General features: G+C 42.6%; 1 protein-coding gene across 1 annotated transcript in view; it reads right to left on the reverse strand.

The window, feature by feature from the left end:
- ttc27 (tetratricopeptide repeat domain 27) overlaps positions 1 to 23,122 on the reverse strand; it is a 64,367-nt gene that overhangs the window by 38,358 nt on the left and 2,887 nt on the right. Inside the window, exons 2-6 of the mRNA XM_077495872.1 lie at positions 14,783 to 14,966; positions 13,420 to 13,549; positions 12,585 to 12,725; positions 10,340 to 10,442; positions 565 to 723 (exon numbers count right to left, since the gene is read on the reverse strand). Coding sequence (XP_077351998.1) covers positions 565 to 723; positions 10,340 to 10,442; positions 12,585 to 12,725; positions 13,420 to 13,549; positions 14,783 to 14,966 — 717 coding nt within the window. The remainder of the gene's footprint in view (positions 1 to 564; positions 724 to 10,339; positions 10,443 to 12,584; positions 12,726 to 13,419; positions 13,550 to 14,782; positions 14,967 to 23,122) is intronic.

Genomic DNA, 23,122 nt, shown 5'->3' on the forward strand with positions numbered 1-23,122 from the left:
TTTAGTAATATCAGTTTCAAGTGTGTAGAAATTAACAATCATGATAATTATTTTTCTCATCCACTGTGTTGAATAAACAACAACATTCCCAACAAATTCAATTGAGACCTCTGACGTTCAGAGCACTAAAAACTTGAGACTTACAGACAAAACCCAAATCTCTTGTAATCGTCTCCATGTTTTTTTAAACCTTTGTTGTGATAAGAGGTGCAATGATTAATCAACAAATAATCGATTATCAAAATAATTGATAATTGAATGTTCTAGCTTTGGAAAAGAGTGGTCACATTTTTGCGTATTTTCCAAACCAAACCAGGAAGGAACTGGATCATGATCAATTTATGTTCATGCATTTTCTGCACGGTTCATTTGAAATAATGTCCTGTATTTGTATAAAGAGATGGAAATTAAGAGCATGTTTTTTTCATTTTTAATATCAAATTCAATGATCAATGGACAAATTAATCCACAGATGAATTGATTATTAAAATAATCAGTAGTTTCAGCCCTAGTTGTGGTGAAAAGCGGAAATGGAAAAGAAGAAAATATTTATAAATATCATACCGGTCATGTTGATATCAAGCATTGAGAGCTCCTGAGCTTTCTTGATGTGTTGCTTGGCAGCCTGGTATTCGTAGTAGGTCAGACTGCAGTACACACACTCCAGGTGGAACTGAATTGCCAGGTTTCTCTGCTCAGAGAACAGGGACTCGCATTTCAGCACTGTGGGGCAGGAAGAGGAAAGATGTCTCCATGACAAACAAAACTGACAATACATTTTTTCCTGATAAGTCAGTAAACATTTTGATCATCATTTTCCTACTAGCCATATAATTTAGAAGTTTTAAATAAAATGTAAAGCTACTATCCATCCGTCCATTTTCTACGCATCTTGTACGCAAGATAAATTCAGGCAAATTCAGGTAACTGAAGCCCATTCATTCCACTTGATGTTGGGGCGAGAGGAAGGGTACTTCCTGGCTAATTGTTGGGCGCACACATTCTCAAATTCATATTTTGATAATATTGAGTCTTCATTTAACAGGTTTCAGTGATGTGGGAGGAATTTGCAGTACCCCAATGCAATGTATTACAGTTCTGATCATCCAGGGGTAGGAAATTAATTTTGCAAAGGCCACATTAGAAACTTAAAGGCCAAGCCAACATGCTAACCTCAACCTTGTCTATATCATTTTTAATGTATTTTGAAAACAAAAACGGTTTTGTTTCAATAAATTGCTACATGTATAGCTATGGTATCTATTGTTCTATTTAAAAAAAATACACATTTTAAACAATCCCTCTATGAGCCGTTAGCTTATCGTGGTGGAGGGGTTTGTGTGTCCCAGTGATCCGAGGACAGGGCTGGGCAAACTCGGTCCTTGAGGGCCGGAGTCCACCACTTTATTTTATGCCGGAAAAATATATATGCATTACAAGTAATAGAGAAAGAGTTTAAGAATATTATGAAGTGGTACAATGCAACCAGACTGTCAATAAATATTAGGTAAACTAGATTTATGATTTTTAGTTGTAGAAATAAAGATGTTAAAGCAACACTGACTGTGCAAACTATAGAAATAGAAAGGTCTAATGAAATAAGGTTTCTAAGTATTATTCTTGATGAACATTTAACGTGGAAAGTGCATATAGAATGTGTTAAATCTAAGGTATCCCAAAGCGTGGCCGTTTTACACAAGGTTAACGAATCATTGAACAAGAATGATTTGTTATTGTTATATCATATATTGATCGTTCCATACCTGACCTATTGCATTGAGGTGTGCAGCCAAAACATACACGCAACCCATCTTTCTTTTACAGACACGTGCTGTTCGTGTCTTTTTCGGTTGTGGATACAGAGACCACATGAATCCAATATTTATACAACTAAACTTTTAAATACAATGAATTGATGGAGTTTAACCGCCTTAAAAGAATGTATAAAGCCCATCATGAAATTTTACCAACCAACATGTAAAATGAAAATAATTAAATTAAATTTAAAAAAGAAAAAGAAAAGTAAGTACAAATCAAGAGCAATAGATATGTTTTCTATACCTAAATACAGAACAAAACAAGAAGAATGATATATTTCGACTCAAGTTGTCAGTTAGTGGAACAATCTGGATTATAAAACCAAACCATCTCAGTTTATTTGTATTATTTTTTTAAATGTATAAAAGCACAACTACTAGAAAAATATATTTAGCACAAGGTCATGATGTTGATTTCTTTTTTTTAATTGATAGTTTGAAAGCATCTTGACTGTTTGCGGTCATTTATTTTGTGTTGATTATGGGCAGATATCAAGTTCTATTTCGTCCCTCCCGACCGCCAGAAGGCGGTGCTTTAAGCACTGAATGTTCCTTTCGCGCATGCGCAGTTCGAGTAATGCATACCAAATTAGTCACCTGTGACCCCTGGGTGACCCTAGAAGGGTATAAGTTCCGGTGTCACCCAAGGTTCGTTTCCTCTTTTCGAAGAGTGTAAGGATTGGGATTTGTATTTATCCTCTTGACCGCGCCGCTTGGAGCCTTGTGACCGGATCGGTCGGAGCTGCGTAGTTCGCCCTCCAAAGGCTGCGGCGACGGTGTTTTTCTTTACTTCGTTTGTGACCCGATGTGGTCGCGTATTCTAACCTCCCGTGGGGTAAGGTTATTGACTACTTGTTGTCTACTTTGCCGTCTAATTTCCACGTTTACTGCGGTGTTTTGAGTTTGTTTTTTTGTGGCTAGCCGCGCATTAGCACCCTGGCTACCACGAATCGTGGTTTACCCTATTTTTTCCTCCGCTGGCTTTGGCAGCGTTAGCGCTTCTCTCGGTTTATTAGCGCCGCTTTCTCCGACGGTGTTGCCGTTTGGTTGTTGCTTTTCTTTTTGTGCCTTTGCTGGTGAGGGCAGCGTCAGCGTCCCCGCTCCCAGCTTACGGCGTCGCGCTTCTCGCTCGATTGTTTGTCTTACTTACTTTTGTGCGTGTCCCGCCTGCGGTGCGCACCTGGCTTCAGCTGTGCAGGTGGCGTTCGCGCCCCTTCTCTCAGCTTGTCGCCGCTTTCGCGACTGCTGTCTGCCCCTCCCGTGCGTCGGCTGCTCCGTGTGCGTCTGCTGCGCAGGTGGCGTTCGCGCGCCTTCCCTCAGCTTATCGCTACTATTAACGACTAACTGTCTGCCCCGGCCCTCCGTCGGCTTCTCTGTGTACGTCTGCTGCGCAGGTGGCGTTCGCGCGCCTTCCCTCAGCTTATCGCTACTATTGACAACTGGCTGTCTGCCCCCGCCCTCCGTCGGCTGCTCGGTGTGCGTCTGCTGTGCAGGTGGCGTTCGCGCCCCCTTCCCTCGGCTTATCGCTGCTTTACCGGCTTACAGTTTGCCCCGACCCACGCGTCGGCTGCTCGGTGTGGGTCTGCTGTGCAGGTGGCGCTCGCGCCCCCTTCCCTCAGCTTCCCGCTCATCGCTGTTTGGGCCTCTTTGTTAAACAATGGAGGACTCCCGTTGCTGCGTGGACTGTGGTATCCTCTTTGAGGCCTCCGATGTCCTGGACGATCGCTGCCCGAGGTGTCTTATTTCTGACCATGCCGGGGATGGCCGGGCCTGCAGTCCTGGTGTCAGTGACCCCAGTCCACTGGGTCATCTGTCGTTCTCCCAACCGAGGCACCGGAAACGTCTCGGTGTGTCCTCTGGTGTACATGCCCCCCCCCCCAGGAAAAGGGCGGCGCAGCGACGACTCGCTTCGGAGGTTGGGCACCTTCAGGCTGAGCTGGCAGAGGTGAGATCTCTTCTACGGGACCGTCACCCTCCCACACTTACGGGGGGGGCCGGGACCACCTGCCCTGCCCGTGCCGCGACCATCCACCCCGCCCATGCCGCGACCATCCACCCCGCCCATGCCAGTGCTTCCTCCTGAGGAGGACGCCATTTCCTTGGCAGCTTTGGCTTCCTTTTTCCATGACGACGACCGTGGCCCGGGGTCTGTGGTTTTGGGACCAAACTCTCCAGCGTCGGCTCAGAGTTCGTCCAGTGAGGCGGGGGATGGTTCTATACGGGCTGTCCTGCGCAATGCCTTGGACCTCCTGCATTTGGAGGTGCCTCCACAGGCTCAATCGGCGTCTGAGAGCGCTTTCTTCCGGCGCAGGCGCCCTTCCTCGGCCTTTTCTGTCCCCGCGTCTGAGGACTATCTGCGGGAACTACATGCTTGCTGGAGGGATCCTGGGGCTCTCTCCCGTCCTTCGGCTGATGGCCGTGATTTAGCAGCTATGCACGGTGCTGCTAGTGTTGGCTTGGACCGGATGCCTGCTGTGGAGCCAGCTGTCGCATCCCTCATTGTGTCCCCGGAGGAGACCCTTCGGCCATCTGTGCGATGTCCTCGACCCCAATGTCGTGTGACTGACGACCTTCTCACACGGGCCTATGGCGCTGGTGCACGTGCTGGTCGCATTGGGAACTGTCTCACCTCATGCTTGCTCTCTCTACATCCCTGCAAGCGGACAGCGTGGAGGCTGCTGTGTCCTTCAGTGATGCAGCCCTCCAGGCTTTTGCCCTCATGACTAGGGAACACGGCCGACTCATGTTCTTCCGAGTGCAGGCGCGCCGCCAGGTGTGGCTAGCGCAGTCCCCCTTGTCGGAGGCCTCTAGGAGGGCCCTCCGTGGTGTTCCTGTGGAGCCGGGGTAGCTTTTTGGTTCTGCCGCTGTGGGTGCACTGGAAAAGACGGTTAAGGCTCATGAGACCAGGAAGCAGCTTTCCAGCCTCAATAGGACCCTGCCTTCCCAACAGGGTAGGCCTGGGGCACGCTCTGCTTTTCATCGCTTTCCTCAACCCCGGCCTGCCGAGGCTTATGGCACCCGGCGACCCCCGCAGAGGCCCGCCGGGGACTTTCGCTCCTCCGCCCGCTTGCCTTCAGGGCAACCACGGGCTGCAGGTCCCTCTCGGGCCCCTAGGGGCCGGAGGGCCATGCACTGAGGCCTTGGGGCCGACCGTCGGACATTTTTCCCACCAGCAGCTCAGTTACTGGGCTGCTCGTGCCTCGGACCCATGGGTGGTCTCCATCTTGACCCACGGGTACGAGCTGCAGTTCCGACGCCGGCCTCCTGCTTCCTGTCGGGTCAGGGTGACTCTCATCGCCGACCCGGCAAAAGCCTCAGCTCTGGACCAGGAGCTGTCCGCCCTCCTGGCCAAGAACAGCCCGGGGGCTTCTACTCGACGTACTTCCTTGTCCCAAAGAAGACCGGTGGATACCGACCGATACTGGACCTGAGGGGGCTCAACAGACATCTCAGGGTATTGGGACCAAACTCTGCCACATGCTAACCACGAACGACGTCTTGCAGTCGCTCGCCCAGGGGGAGTGGTTCACGTCTATAGACCTGAAGGACGCCTACTTCCACGTCCCCATCGCACCTCGACACTGTCGATTTCTCCGTTTTGCCTACAAAGGCCGTCACTGGCAGTTCCGTGTGCTCCCTTTCGGGCTCTCCCTCGCTCCGCGGGTCTTCACTCGGTTTGTGAAGGCTGCTCTGGCGCCCCTGCAGTCTGTGGGCATGAAGGTGCTGCCGTACCTCGACGACTGGCTCCTCTGCGCGCCGTCGTGGGCTCAGGTGATCCGGGACACCTCCGATCTCCTGTCTCATGTGGCCCGGTTGGGTATCAGGGTCAATTTTCCCAAGTCCTCTCTGGTCCCCTCTCAGCGGACGGACTTCATTGGTGTGACGTTGGACACCACGGTTATGAGAGCCCACCCATCTCCTCACCGAGTCGACGATATTCTTCGCCTCCTCGCGCTCTTTCGAGGGGGCAGGCTGTTGCCTTACGTCGCCTACTTGGGGCTTTTGGGCAAGCTGACGTCCATGACGGCTGTGGTCCCGTTGGGTCTGCTGACACTGCGCCCACTACAGAGGTGGCTGAACGGCTTCCACTTGGACGCCAAGTGGCACCGCCACCGGAGGTTCAGGGTGTCCCGTCGGTGCCTCCTCGCCCTGGCACCTTGGAGGGAGAGGGCTTTTCTATTGAGCGGCGTCCCGCTGGGTGTGGCCCCGGCCCGCCGCGAAACAGTCACCACGGATGCCAGCCTCACGGGCTGGGGTGCTGTCTGGCAGCACAGGACGGCTCAGGGAAGTTGGTCTGTGCGCGACAGGGTCGATCACATCAATGTGCTGGAGCTTCGGGCGGTGCACTTGGCACTCATGCACTTCTTGCCATTCCTGAGCGGGCGGCATGTTCTCATACGGTCGGACAACACCACTACCGTGTTTCACATAAACCATCAGGGCGGCTTCAGGTCCGCCCGTCTTTTGGAGACCTCCCAGCACCTTCTCAGGTGGGCTGCTCCCCGTCTGGCCAGTCTACAGGCCACCTATCTGCCGGGGGTTCGGAACCAGCTCGCGGACTCTCTCTCCCGTCGGGGTCCTCCTCCGGGAGAGTGGCGCCTCCACCCAGAGGTGGTGTGCATGATTTGGAGCAGCTTCGGCACGGCGGAGGTTGATCTCTTTGCCTCCGAGGACTCGACTCACTGCCCACTTTGGTTTTCCCTGAGCGAGGCCACCAGCCCTCTGGGTCTGGATGCACTGGCGCAGCCGTGGCCGGAGTGCCTTCTCTACGCCTTTCCGCCGCTCTCTCTGATATGGCTGACGCTTCAGGGAGTTCTTCAGGAGGGGCACATGCTGTTGCTGGTGGCCCCCTTCTGGCCGGCCCGGACGTGGTTCCCCCTGCTCCGTCAACTGTGCTCCGGCTAGCCTTGGCGTCTCCCCGACAGGGAGGACCTGTTGTCTCAACAGGGAGGTCGGGTTTGGCATCCCAACCCTCGGCGCCTTCGCTTGTGTGTTTGGCCACTGAGGTGCCCCAACCGCTGCTGACCGGCTGTACAGAGTCTGTCACGCGGACCATTCTTAATGCGAGGGCACCGTCCACTCGGCTACAGTATGCCAACAGGTGGAAGTTGTTTGTGGCGTGGTGCGGAGAACGCGAGGTGGACCCTGTTTCGTGTTCCATCCCCACCATCCTGGATTTCTTGCAGTCCCTCCTGGATAAGGGCAGATCACAGTCGACTCTGAAGGTGTATGTGGCAGCTATTTCTGCCCGGCATGTTGGTGCTGATGGCGGCTCCGTGGGGCGCCATGAGCTGGTGTCCTTGTTCCTCAGAGGGGCTCTGCGTCTTCGTCCCCGCCCGGCTCCTCGGGTTCCGGCGTGGGATCTGCAGTTGGTGCTGGACGGCCTGTGCAGGCCTCCCTTCGAGCCCCTGGCGGGGGCGGACCTTCTGTGGGTGTCGCGCAAGACTGCACTCTTGCTCGCCGTTGCCTCCGCCAAGCGCGTCAGCGACCTACACGCTCTATCGGTTAGCCCTGAATGCCTGCGATGGCACCCGGATGGCGCCGGCGTCACTCTGTGGCCGAACACTGCCTTCATTCCCAAGGTGTTGTCTGGCTCTCGTTCTAACCAGCCTCTACGGCTTAAACGTTATGTACCCACTCCTGCTGATGGCGGGGACAGGCCGGAGCTCTTGTGTCCAGTGAGAGCCTTGCAGTGCTACATTGACGCTACGGCGGGCATTCGTACGTCTGTCCAGCTTTTTGTTTGTTATGGTGGTCCTGCCAAGGGCTCCGCTCTCTCCAAGCAGCGCTTGTCTCACTGGGTCGTGGATGCCATTCGCCATTCCTACCTGCTGTCGGGCCGCCCCCTGCCGTCAGGGGTGCGCTGTCACTACACCAGGAGCGTTACCACGTCTTGGGCCGCCCTGAGGGGTGTTTCCCTGGAGGATATCTGTGCTGCTGCCTCATGGGCGACGCCTTGCACCTTCTCCAGGTTTTATAGCGTGGATGTCGCCTCTCCCCATCCGCTTGGCGTGATCTTGGGTCCTGCTGGGGCTTCTCAGTGAGGTTTGTGTCTGAGATCCCTCGCGACTACGCCAGTATTAGTCATTCAGTGCTTAAAGCACCGCCTTCTGGCGGTCGGGAGGGACGAAATAGAACGAAAGTTACAACTGTAACTGCGGTTCTATGAGTCCCGGACGACCGCCAGGGCGTCCTGTCGCTCGGAATCCTCGTGTTCACGCGAGAAGATTCCGTAGGAAACGAACCTTGGGTGACACCGGAACTTATACCCTTCTAGGGTCACCCAGGGGTCACAGGTGACTAATTTGGTATGCATTACTCGAACTGCGCATGCGCGAAAGGAACATTCAGTGCTTAAAGCACCGCCTTCTGGCGGTCGTCCAGGACTCATAGAACCGCAGTTACAGTTGTAATTTTCGTTTTACTTCTTTCTGTCCCCTTTCATTTCTTTTTAAGAATGAAATGGACATTTTTAATTGAAAATTGAATTTATATGGGAGATCTCTCTGAAAGTTTTTAACTCTTGTGTCAAAGCCAGTGTAGTACTGAGCAGAATGACCATCCCAAAGAATTGTGATATAAAGAAGAACTGCATAAATTGTCTATTCACATCAATGTGTGAATTATCAAAAAATTAAACAAAACTGAGCAAATTTTCAATGATAAATTCATTGATAGGATTGGTCCATCAGTGTGATCCTTCTTTGTGTTCAGTTTTGTTTAAATTACAGATTACAAAACTCCCATCAAAGCCAAACTTTTGCTGTCAACATGTGGAATTGAAATCTATGAGATTCATTTTCAAAAATCATTTCCAGTTCAATACACTTTGTAGAAACTTTATTTGGATGTAAGCCACCATTGTTATTTACGTCGCAATGCATTCAGTGCACAGTGACGTAGAATGGCAGCTGGCTCTCTACCGAGCAATGTGAAGCGTATCAAGAACGCGAGGTAAGCCTCCATAGCGTTGCTAAAGGGACGATCAAACTCTTGAATGTGTCTGGTGAATGACGACAGCACGGCGTGGGGAAGGGTGATGATCACATTTCTTTAGGAACGCTACAATGTCCAAAATTCCAAAAACGTCCAAATACAGTTTTACAAAATGTATTAACTGGAACTGATTTTTGAATAATGAATCTCACGGTTATGTTAGTAACAACCAAATAAATAATCTAGAGCAAACTTGTCATTACAGTTGGAGTTCCATGTGAACACACTTTCACACTACCAGCCAAACAGAACAGCCCTTGAGTTTGACATTAAAATTCAGCATAAAGGTGAGCAATGAAAGAAAATGTGTTTTTCATCTCACCGTCTTGGCTGTGAATTTCTTTCCTTTCTTCAATCTGATCTGACAATTAATTAGGCTCAATCAGGTAAAGTGACTCTGCCCAGCAGACACGATGAGAAATCTCTTACTTCAACCTCTAACATTAATGAGGGAAAATAAGTTCATGGTGCCAACAACAAGTGAGGAAAGAGAAAAATTGTGGCACAGCCAGTTTAAATGAGTTTAACATTAATCTATTAGCATACATAAACATAAGTTTGCCTTCACTTTCTGAATGAAACATACTGTACAGTAGTGTAGACCTCAGACAAATAAATGGTAAATGGACTGCTTTTTATATAGCGCATTAACTACACCACATGTAGCCCAATGTGTTTTATACAATGCCTCGCATTCACTCATTCACACACCAATGGTCGACTGCTGCCAGGCAGGGCGCTGCCAGGTCCACTGGGAGCAAGTTAGGGTTCAGTGTCTTGCTCAAGGACACTTTGACATGGTCACCAGGGGTGAGGATCGAACCCAAAACCTCACAGATGTGAGACAACTACTCTACCACTAAGCCATGCCGCCCCTTATACCTCAGTGGTCAAAAACAGTTCATTCAATCACAATGCACTCAGGAACTATGGCCGACTTTGATTTGTTCGAATTTCGAAAAATCCACTAGAAAATCGTGGAAACGGGAATAATCCATTCCAATGTAAACGCACGCGCACACAAAAGAAAGGCCAAAACATTCAGAGCGAAACCCAAGCTGCTTTCTGAACTCTGACCTCGCGAGGTAAATTGAGGTCTTGCATAGTTATGCTGACGTCTCGTATGATTTTATGCATGACTGCAGTCCTTTTGAAATAGGAGTTTGAAGAAAGAGCTTAAGATGGTGAAAGTTAATTCCGTAAACTCTGCTGGCATCTCAAATGCATCATGCATGACAGCAGTTCAAAAAATAATATTTTGGACACATTTAGGGGCATTCTGCTTCAAAAGCTTGATTGTACAACAACACTTTCTTTTACTCTACCCAATTTTCATCAGCAACGTGACTTTAACTTACAGAAGGTAAGTTGATTAATTAATTAAATTTCCCAAGTATACACGTACAATGTGATTAGCTGTGATTAGCTTATGGTACTATTGATTTAAACAACTTGAACTTTTGACACAGCTCTTCTCAATCTATTCTTCATCCACCTGATTGTAATATCCATTATGAAATGTAGACCTTTTTCCATGCTCAGGAGGGACAAGTTGAGGAGCTGCTGAGAACACGCCTCCAGAACTTGCTGGTGGAGCTTGATGTAGCGTAGAGTCCACCAGGAGACAAGCTGCAAAGATAAAAAGAAAATACCTAAATTAAGAATGTATAATATATTATCTACTTCTGTTCTTCTGTTCTGTTGTATCTAATTCTTTTTTTGTACTTTTTTGGTGACAATGGAAAGGAAACAAACCTAATCTAAAATTAGCATTCTGACAGAAAATTCTTACCAACAGCTATGGGTGGTTTCCATCACATTTAAAAAATATAAATAATAAATAAATAAATAAATAAATAAAATAAAAATAAGGCATGGAACATATTTTACATTCATTAATAATAATAATAATAATAATAATAATAATAATAATAATAAAGTAGAGTTAGGGATGTCCCCATCACATTTTTTTCACCCGAGTCCAAGTCATCTGAATTTGAGGATCTGCCAATACAGAGTCGCGATCCAGCAAAATATTAAGGAGCGGGGGAAAAAGTGATTCCAATTATTCTTATTATTATTATTTTATTTTATTTTTTTTAATTTGAACAAAACCATCCCAGTGATTTTGGGGGTGCCATCAGAAGTGCACAAAATAATGAATAAAAATAAATAAAATGTTTTGTTTGGCAATATGTTTACCAGTGGTTGATTTTGTTGCTTTGTAGCCCCTAAAATAATGATCATAATTAAAACAAAATTGCCAAAAATGAAAACCCCGAACACTTTCTTCCGATACCGATCAGCTGAAAATGACGTAATCGGGACTCGGGTTCCGATCACATCATCGGGACATCCCTAAGTACACATGAAAATTGATAATGATCTAGCATTGAGACATTTGCTATTTACTTCAGTAGAACATATGATAAGCGGGGGTGTTTTTTTTAACAAGTTGTTTTAAATAATTTGCCAATAATACGACTGTCATCAAGTTTGGGAACCTGCATACCCATAACTGAATACTTAATTACTAATGAGAAATTCACTCTTCAATTAATATTACATTAAATGCAGTAAGAGTACACTGTGACTTCATCACCCCTAGTTAGTCACGCTGTCGAGAACTATCCACATCTTTTTAAAAATACAGCGTTGCAGAAAGTATGCCCTGAGAACAAAGAGTATAAAAAAGGCCACCAGAATGCAAACAAAACAAAAAATGTGTTATGAGAAAAAAAAATGAACATAACCAAATAAACCTGGCTCTGAATAACGAAACAATGTACTTTTAGTATCAATTTAAGAGTCGCCCATTGTTTTGCAACATAAGAAGAGAGTGCAAGATTAAAAAAATAAAAAATAAAAAATAAAAATAAAATAAAAATAAAAAAAACTTTGTAATGTGTCAGAGAGGTTGCACATCATTGCAAATGTAAACTGGCTCCAGCATTTGTCTGTTTCACCTAATCAATAACCTGACACACATTTGCCAAGAATGTTCACACATGAACTCTCATAATGTCAGCATGAAAACACGGATGTTTGTCTTCTGGCCTGGCAGAGTTTCCCTTTCTGCTAGTCAAGGTGTGAGGTGCTGGCACAGGGAAGTAACAAAATATGTGTCGGCAGCTTAGTGGTTATGTTACGCATTTAAAGAAAGCCTGGCCCTATTCTCCCATGCTTGGCAGGCACCACCAGTATTAATTAATTCTCTAAACGTCCATTAGTATTTAAAGAGCAAATTAACACTGAATCACCTCTGACAGAAAATCACTGTTGCACTTGTGCGCACATCAGTGCTGCTGATGTCAGATCAGGGGAGCATGACAATTATTTTCTGCCCCGTGACTTCAAGTTGATTTGCACTCACGCATTAGTAATGACTTATGGCTTGCTGAGCGCGGAGAAATGGTGCCATTTGCAATTTCTTCAGTTTTGGTATGAACGGATATGTAAGACTAAATGGTGCCATCCAAGTGCTTCCTCCAAAATTAGAGGCATGCCAATTAACGAGCAACTGTGCTCCTCTAAATCAACTTGGAGAAAGAATGTCATTAGCTGTTAGCCAGCTGGATGTTCTTGTGGAGAGGATTAGCTACTTCTCACATACAGATATGAACATTGGCTGGTCCCATCTCCATTAATCGTGGTCCCAGTGTGTTCAAAACGTAAGATAATGCCCCTTGGTTAAAAAATCTGGCGTAACAAAATAAACATACACACCTTGGTTAATTGCTTAATAAGAGCTTTTCGCAACAATTTGTTTACCTGAAGGCTTTCCATCTTGGAAGAGCATTTGAGGAGGATAACCCTCGCCAGCAGGAGGAGGAACGGGTTAGCCACCAGGCTATACACGGACTCCCCATCCAGGAGCAGGCAAGAATGGATAGCTTCTACCATGGAATGAGGCTGCAAAATAAATTGCAATCAAAATTATGTCATTAAAGCGGAAGTCAACCGCAAAATCCTCTTTTCATTAATGTATTCTATGCAGCCCCACTCGTCAAAACACAACATTCCGATTAACTCATTCACTCCCAGCCATTTTCACAGAAGCAATCCCGTTCGCTCCTGGCTGTTTTACTGGATTTTGACTGATTTTGCATGGCCCACAGAATATTGTGTTCAATTGCTATAACAGCATGGAACCTATCAAAAGAAAGATTAAAGTCTCTTCTTTCATCATGAAAAAAGGTATGTTTCTATCTGTTTCTGTTTTGCAGCAATTATCATTAGAAGAGAGCTAAGTTTAATCAGTTTTCACAAATCTATTTAAAATTTTAAGTAATTTAGCTTTTTTTCGAGATGGCCCTGGTTGATCTCCTTTGTTCTGCTGCCACCTGCTGGCCGTTTGTGTAATAACTACCATTTCTGCAACCGTTCTTTGCAGTTGAGAGGCTGCATCAAAACCTCAAAACCTTCAGCTTCTATGAGTTGCCACGCCCATCTAATCTGACCCTGGCCTTCAGAATCAGTAATGCTGGCCGATCTAACTTACCGGTAAACTATATTAGCACTGTGACTGTTTTACCAAAGGCTTTGTTAAGATAACAAACAGCTGAGCGCAGAAGACAGAAAGGGTAATGGGAAGTTTGACTTATACCTGAGACGAGAGCAATGCCGAAGGCAGAAGGTCAGCGAGATGAATGGAGAGCGACGGACCGGTCCAGTTGCTTTGAACAAACATGTGGAGGCAAGAGACTGCCACGACCATCACTGCCAATTCTCTGAAGCTGCAAGGACAAGACCGTCTTAGCAGAACTTAGAGTGAAGGTTACTTTAGGGTGTTTCGGTGGGCCCTTTGAGCTGCCATTTCACTTTACGGACAATTAATGTGCTTTAAAAATTGGGAACAAGCGACATGCTTCGCTGCCTTTCCATTTTCTTCCTTTCTACATTGATGGAGGAGAGGAAACAGAACCAATCATTATGAGCGAAGAGGAGGAGCAATATGTGTCACATTCATTTTATTCATGAGCCGTTTTCGAGCTAGCGTGAGGAAGAGAGATGTTAAGATGTCCTTATTAAGAATTAATAATTCATGACTAAAGGAATAGAGATGCTTAATAGGAGCGACCAAACACTTTTGAGAACAGCTTGGAGTTACACAACTACTTCCACATCATTAGGTCATTATGGAGATTTTCATTAGGCAAACCTCTGGAGTCAAATTATCTGAGGTTGTAAAACTTGGCATTTGATCACAATATTTTGACAAAAAATATTTCTCAGAAGTCATATATCTCACATATTTCAGCAGCGTCAGCATATTAAAATTAAGTGGTTTACAAAAAGAGGGGCGCTTATTTTATACCTATTCTACAGCTACTGTTTAAAAATAATAATAAAATACAAATGCAAACTATTTTGAACTCTTTGACTGCCAAACGTTATCCAAAAAACCCCAACGGTGCCAGCCGATTTGGAGCATTTTCATTCATCTTTCAAAGCAAACAGAATATTGTGTGGTATGATGACATAAATATGAAAGATTGGATTCCATTCTTTTCATGAGGGGAAAAAAAAAAAAAGTATGTTTCTACATTATTCAGTTCTTTAGTAATCACCATTTGAAATTAGGTCATTTGAGTGACATAAGCGAAAATACAAAAATATTAAGAGGAAAAACAGGCTTTTTTTTTTTTTAAAGATTTTTTATTTTTTTTGGGACAACAGTGACTTTGACACTAATATTTTTTGTTTAGTGACAAGGCTGCACTGCACAAAACGTTGCGCTGCCCATTGAGAGAAAAAAAACAAACAAACATAATAAACATAAATTAACGTTTTTGGCGACATTCATTAGGATTTTAGAATACGTCATTAAACTTATTTGGCGGTCAAAGAGTAAACTATACAGAAAAATGTTTGTTGTTTTCCTTTTTTCATTAAGGTCACAGTTGTATTGTAGTGTGTATATTCAGGCAGCATGTAAAGAAAGAAGTGATGCGTGTGTGTAATTTGACCTGCTGGTTTGATTCCCATCTGTGTCATCAGTCAGGTACAACAGGATGTGTCTCTCTAGGTAGGCCTCAATGCTCTCGCCCTCATGACAGCTGCCATCTCCAGTAAGCAGCGCTGCTACCTGAGGGCTCCTCAAAACTGCCTCAAAGTCCCCATTCATCAAGGACTCCAGCAAAGAGCCCGTCTCTAGAAGAAAACATTGAAAATGTAACGTAAAAATTGGAGCAGTTAATGAGGAAGTCAAACCAAAATGTTTGTTTATAATAATATGTTGTATGTGCTTCCAGTAGTGTAAACATGGCATTCTGAATAATATTGCAATTCATTTCTTTTTTTAAAGAATGAAATCAAATTTTGAATTGAATTTTGGAATATGAATTAAGCAGCAATATCCGCCCGTTTTTATCCATCTCAGGGTGCAGCCATTTTGTCACTTGCTCTCAAATGGAAATGGCATCTTAGGTGCCCAGGGCTCAGGCAATGACCAAAGCCCATTCACGTGAGCCATAATTGGGCTTTGCCTGAGCCCCGGAGCAACAGTGATGTAATTTCAGTCGACAGCAAGTGGCAAAGTATCCGTCACCTGAGATGGATAAAAACAGGTGGATTTTGCTGCACAAGTCATATTCCACAAACACAATATTAATCAGAAAATCTTGTTTAGGCTAGTGGTGATACATAGAACTAAAAGAATTTTGCGAAAAAGAAAAAAAGAAAATCCTCTTTCATCTACTGACATCTTCGCACACCAGGAAACTATGAATGAATGTGCAATAGCAATTCCGACACTTCCGTATCGATACATGTATTATCTTTAAAGAGCTCCACAGCGATACATTCCCATAGTGATTTTTTGAGTACACCCCTATGGATATAACGTGAGTTGTAGTTTGACAAAGGAATGTCAGGCACTTTTTGAGACACCCGTGAACAGTTTTAAATTGTGAAAAAATGCATTTCTCCTTAATAAATATACAAAAGAAGTACAATCAGTTTCAGACTGGTTGATAGTTTTAAAAAGGGAATGTCAAAATATGTTTATAATGTAAATTACTGTTAAATTACATGAAAAATCAATAGAACACTCAACTACTAACAAGTGACAATAAATCCAAAATCCAAAGTGTATGTTAGGCTTACATTTTTTAGGTATAGTATGCTTATCTATAGCATATGTATAGCAGTTATGCATCACATACAGTACTGTATTAAACTCATTCATCAACAGTGAATAAATTAGGCATGCATAGGTTTGCTGTCTAAATAAATCATCTTCTTGGATTTAATCTGATTATGATGGATTCAAATGTACCTATTAAATGTGTACTGGTGTACAACGTGAGATGTGAATTTCATCCCAACTCCAATGTGTAACTTTCTATCTGAACCATTCCTGCTTGATTAATTGTTCATGTCCTGCTCTCTGGCTCACGATCTCCCAATAAATCACCCGGTACAACCTGTAAACACTTTACCCATCAGGGCTATTTATCACAAATGGGTAGTATGGCTATAGTGGCAGAGAGGCCACCATGCAATTAGCATCCATATTACGATTTTGATTCCCTGCGGCTCTGAAGTAGTGTTTCCCAACATTTACAAGGCCAAGGCAACAAACATTTCATGGCACACCACCAAACAAAAATGTCACATCCTGAAATAACGATGATCTCATATCAATTCACTCTACTCATTTTGAAATATGAGGCTGTTTAATTGCTCCAAGGTAGGATGACTATTCTGTACACTTTTGTGCTGAATGGTGAATTTTGACTTTTTTGGTTGCTATGTCCATCCATCCATCCATTAGCAGATCTGTTTATCCTCACAACTAGGGATGCACGATAATATCGGTGGCCGATAATTTTCGGCAATTATCGGTCAATTTGACGTCAAACAGATAAACCAGATAATAGAGAAATCTGCCGATAATTATCGGCAATTTGATTTCATACAGATAAACCAGATACTAAAGAAATCCAGCAATAATTATAGACATGCCACGTTGGTCCATCTGTTGTGGTTGTGGCTCATCTCAATAAAATTCAGCTTCATGGTGCTTTACTTTCATTGAAACATTGTGCAAAGTTTATACAATTTTTCAATGTATTTGTTAGACTTATAGTAGGACTCGAAAGCATATTTGTATTCAAGTTAATTTTGCAAACAATTATCGGCTTATCGGTTATCGACATCGGCACTTCAATATTATTGGTTTATCGGTATCGGTTGAAAATAGCATTATCGTGCATCCCTACTCACAACATTTATATAAATCATTTGTGAATTGAGTTAGAGGCTAAAATTGGGGTTGTTTTTAAACAGTTGTGCAAGACACGGCGCTAGCAAGCAGCTAGGCTAAAATCACTCCCCCTAGTTACGATGCATAGTGCCTAATAATTGCTTATTTTCATACACTTCTATTACAATTTTGACTTTTGTTCTGCTGGCAAATGAAACTAGACACCTCAAGGAGGGTATTTCTGGAGAAATCTCAAAATCGCCAAACAATGTCCAACTGTCTAATATTGTCCATATTTATAAATTGAACCTCGCGACATGCGGACCATTTTGCCAGAGCAGGTCACATATGTTGTTGGCAAAAATAGTAATTAATAGGGGTGTAAAAAAAAAATTAAAAAAAATAAAAATCGATTCGGCGATATATCGCGATACTACATCGCACGATTCTCGAATCGATTCAATTAAAAAAAAATCGATTTTTTTATTTTTTTTATTATTATTTTTTTAATTTTTTTATTTTTTTTAAAGAGCTCAGAATTGTTCATTCGGTAGTCTTACCGATTCAACGTCTTATCATCATTGCCTTTTCTTTTTTTTTTGTGTGTGTGTGAATCGATTTTTAAACTTCCATTTTTAATGGAAAAATATTCAACAAAACGTCTGACTTCGGGTTAGGATTCACACCTTGAGCATGGAAGAATGTTATATGAACGGAACATTAAGCCTTAATATTTTATTTTAATGCTGTTCAAACATGAAACAGATTACAACCTCTATAAGACTGAAATTTCAGATAAATAAATAATACATTTTCATATAAATCTTACACTCTACAAGCGTACTGATTAGTATTTTCTAAATTTGAATGAAAAAAAATCGCAACAATCGACTTATAAATTAGTATCGGGATTAATCGGTAACGAATCGAATCGTGACCTGTGAATCGTGATACGAATCGAATCGTCAGGTACTAGGCAATTCACACCCCTAGTAATTAATATTTTTTTTGGGACAAATAAAGTAAAACTTGATAAATTCCCTGCAGCAGTCCCAATGAGGTCTCAAAGCATCCTGGTTGGCAAATGTTGAGTGATTGTTCACTACTTTTCAGAGTACATTGTGGGTAGTTTTGAGTGCCCTACGTTTTTGCTCCCTGGACATTTGGACACACCTACAAAATGGCGTGACCCCTCAGTAGGGCCCTATATAGGGAGTATGGAGGACATTCGGACACAGCCAGTGTGTCAGCATTAGTGACAATAGACCTTTTTAACACTTAAGACATTTTGTGGCCGGAAGCACGTACTTGTTGCATTTTGCAACTTCCGGTGTCATTCACAGTGACTGTAACAACCATTCAGGTGAAAAATAAAAGTCACTGTATCATACTGGAATGTTCTTCCTGCGTTTTAAACTTTATTAAAGCAGCCTTACCTTTGGTTTCATTTGCTTCCCTGCGACACGGAACTAAAATAGAAGTGGATTTGAGCGATTCGGCGGCAGGAAGGACCACATTTTATTATCAGGAAAGGCCAGCAATGCAATGCCCTTCTTGAAACCCCCAAGTCCCTTGAGGCTACACTGCCATCTATGGGTTAGCAGTGGCACACATCACTACAGTGACCATTCATAAAAGTTTTCTGACCTTCAGAGACATACACGCACATGAAGGTGTCAAACAAAGAAGTAAAACCAACATCTACTCTTAACATACTTGAAAAAAAGTTACAGTACTGTATAAAGAAAAAATATATAAAATAGATTAATGACCTCATCGCTATACATCCTTCACACAGCCACTGCAAACAGAAATGTATTTCAATCCAACTTCAGGCTACCGGGAAATGAGGATTTCACGACGCTATGCACTGGTCTTCATGGGAAATGTGGTATTCATTCAAGGCAAAACAGAAAACTACTGCTTTTCTCTATATGGTGCCGCCCTAATCAATAAAAACTGAATGTTGCTAAGCCCTGCTTTAAATGGGGCATTGTTTGCCTTGTGCACATGCTCTATTCTAATTGTCTAGTGGTAGAAACGCGGTAATGCGCTTTGGGCTAAAGTGGGATAAACATATAGTTTTGTTTTGTTTTTTTTAAAACGACCTCCACTTTGTGGAAATTCATCTATCATGGACAGGCGTGGCACATTCCCACGCAAAACGTGAGGGAAGAGTACTATATTTAACAGGGTGAGTGACAAATATAGTCTTAAAGCAGAAATTATGTCGATTTGTGCAATGAAGGCTGCGCGTTGCGCTTTCGAAAGGGGTATTCCGATTAAGCACAATGGCCATGTGCTTGCATGTAAATGGGTTATCCCGGATGTTTCAGAAATCAGAATTTTAAATGTAGTGACAGGAGAGGAGCAGTGTTTTCTTTCTTTAACAAAAGGGTTAACTTCTCCTTTGCTGTTCGCACAGAGAAAAGAAACACTCAAGGAATTTCATCCATTGTGGTCTTCTTTGCTAAATATCACACAGGGTGCAAAGAAATCTCAAGGCTTTTTTTTCCTTTTGCCCTTCATGCAGTCCAGATCTGGATCAAGTTTTACTTCACCTTCAAAATACAACAGTCTTTCTGTGGTTGATTGATTTACAGTTCGTCTTGATCAGATAAAAATCTGAATTCTGCATAGATTCATTAAGTCAACGAGCATATTTATACACCCCCATACGGGCTCAACAGTGTAAGAATTTAGCAGGCTAACAAAGAAAGAGAGAAGCCAGTAAATGGGCTGATGGGGAATGAGCAAGGTTGATTTATGAGAGGATGGAGAGGCCGAAGGGCCACGGCTTACAGTCAAATAATTGGGTTAGCCCGTTGCTGGGTTCACCATCCCGACTTTACACTCGGCACTTGAAAGGCCACGACAGATGTAGCTCATTAGCATACTGTAATTGCTTTCTGTTGAAACAGAGATCACTCAATATTCTAAGAGGTAGACAAAAAAAGAAGCCAAAGCTAACTTATCACACTGCTCTTGTCGGTTCTTGTTTGTTTCTTGGGGTTTCTCCCTTCAGTCTCGTCTTTTTAATGAATTATTCTCATATGTCTGTTTCTGTAGTCCTCCGTGAATGCAGACTGGTTGTCTTTGTGTTGAATCACAATAAGACATTTGCGAACTTTACTTTGGAACACAATGATCAACAGTTTGGCTATTCAGATGTTACAGACCAAACCAGTAACTAAATCATAATCAATTTGTTTGTACATTTTTTTTTGCACTGTCAATTTGAATTAATGTCCTGTTTTTGAACAAAGGGATGGAAATTTTAATGTAAAAAAGTTAGGTGTGCAATTGTCAGTTTCCGACAATTTCCGGAATTTATTTGCGAACGGTACAGTTCTACTAGTTTGGCCATGTCACCTGGTGTCTGTCCAGCTGGCTTTAAGTTATGTCACTAGCAGAGATAGATGAACAATGAGTATACAATTTATTATTTTTGGACCAATGAAGTGGAATTAGATGATTGCTGCGGGACCATGGTTGGGAATCATTAATTTTAAGTATTTATCCTCAATCAATGAAAGAACTACCGTAGTAGTTTATTATGTCAATCTTGTTGTGACTAAATTTGTTAATTCATTATCATACATATTTTTCATCTGAAAAGGTGGATTAATTAAGGGTTAGCTTTTCCTGAACATCCCAATTATTTACATTAAGCATACCCTTGGCGTTAATAAGGATCTGCAGCAACTGGTGTAGTAAAAGAGTAGGGGAGAGTTTTATTCCTCCGTGGATGGAATGAAACCCTGGGGCTGCTATGATAGCACTATCAAAAAGCTGGGAGAGGATGAGGTGAGGGAGGTGCTTTGGCTTTATGAGGGAGAAAATGAAAGCCTGAGGAATGGCCAAGTGTTTAATAACATTTCAGCTACTCTCCATGTCTGCTGATGAAATGGCAGCAATTATGGAAAACAAGGCCGATGTCCTCAAATTACTCTATAATTCACAACCATTCAGAGGGCGCAATGCATTTAATAAGCAATGGGGAGCAGAATTTGCAGCTGAATTACCTGTGAGAGGCAAAAGAGATCCAAAATGAACAATGAAAGAAATCTCAGTAGACACGTCAATCTATGAGCCTTCATTAAGAAGCCAACTGTGTCTGGTGGTTTCGAGCCATCAGTTAATACGTGGGCTGGGTAGCCTTGGTTTCATCCAGAGTATACTGTGCTGAGATCAGATTTTGGGATATTTTGGAGGCTTGACCTGACTGACCAAATTCCAGCTCAGGGAGAAAATAAATAGTGGTTGATATTCAAACACCGCTCAAAGTAAAGACAGACTAATGAGTTATTACAGTGTTTCCAATTGGTCATATTTTGACATTTCTTCACTTGCCAATCAGCTTCAAATCAATTCCAGATGATGTTTTTTTGGCTTGGAATACCGAGTGTAACTCGAGAAAGACGGATGACATTTTTCCAGAAGTTGTTCCCTCGCATGGTTTTGATGATTCTGCTGGACAATCTTGTTAACAAATCAGACCAAAATGTGAAAATAGGGTTAGAATTAAGGAAAAGAACTAACAAATTATTTCAATGTGACCTTTCATTTTTTAACGACAGCAATTGTCATAGTATGGTATTCCTGGTACACAGACTCCCTCTAGTGGTATGTAAAAGAATCTTTACAAAAAAATCTCTCTCTTATTCACATACTACCCATTTCATTTTATTATTCTTATACTTGCATGGAAAGTAATAGTATATATGTATGTATATATATTAGTGCTGTCAAACGATTAAAATTTTTAATCTGATTAATCACACTTAAATTTTGATTTATCACGATTAATCAGCTAAATTACTCGCGTATTTGCGCAATATAAAATAAATACAAAATACCGTGATATTTTGACATTAACGCATTTTATTATCTGAATGTCATTTGCAAACATTGATTAAATGCATGTACGCAATTGCATGCATGCGTGTATTGCTCAAAACGTAACAGCATCATAACAATTGGGTGCAATTCAGCAATTAATTAAACGCAAATTACTTTTGTTTTATCTAAACTCTCGTCGGGGTGTTTTTTAAAGCGAAATTTACCACCGAGCACACCAACTGGAGTCACCCCGCTCATTTTGGAACAACAGGCATAGGAAATGCCGTGCATTGACCTCATCACTGACCTGTGCAGCCTTCAATGTAACCATCCGCGGTTACGTTCAAGGCTCAAGTGCGGTCCAAAAAAATAGTGTGATTAATCTGCGTTAATATGTGATTAATTTAACTTTTTTCTGTGATCAATTAATCTATTAACGCTTTAACTTTGACAGCCCTAATATATATATATATATATATATATATATATATATATATATATATATATATATATATATATATATATATATATATATATTAGGGGTGTAAAAAAAAATCGATTCGGCGATATATTCACAGGTCACGATTCGATTCGCTACCGATTAATCCCGAATCGATTCAATAATCGGCAGAATCGATTTTTTTTTTTTTTTTTTTTTTTTTTTTTTTTTTTTTTTTAGGATTCACACCTTGAGCATGGAAGAATGTTATATGAACGGCACATTAAGCCTTAATATTTTTATTTTAATGCTGTTCAAATGTGAAACAGATTGCAAACTGTTTGTGTACAGTGGCTCACGGTTATAAGCCTCAAGTTTTAGATAAATATATTCATACAAATCTTACAGTGTACATGTACAAATTTACTGATAGTATTTTCTAAATTTGAATGGAAAAAAATCGCAACAATCGACTGAAATACGTATCGGGATTAATCGGTATCGAATCGTGACCATTCGTATCGGGATTAATCGGTAGCGAATCGAATCGTGACCTGTGAATCGAATCGTCAGGTACTAGGCAATTCACACCCCTAATATATATATATATATATATATATATATATATATATATATATATATATATATATATATATATATATATATATATATATATATATATATATATATATATTAGGGGTGTGAATTGCCTAGTACCTGACGATTCGATTCGTATCACGATTCACAGGTCACGATTCGATTCGATACCGATTAATCCCGATACGAATTTATAAGTCGATTGTTGCGATTTTTTTTCAT

Source organism: Festucalex cinctus, chromosome 14 (assembly GCF_051991245.1).
Source record: "Festucalex cinctus isolate MCC-2025b chromosome 14, RoL_Fcin_1.0, whole genome shotgun sequence".
NCBI classification, from domain to species: Eukaryota; Metazoa; Chordata; class Actinopteri; order Syngnathiformes; family Syngnathidae; genus Festucalex; species Festucalex cinctus.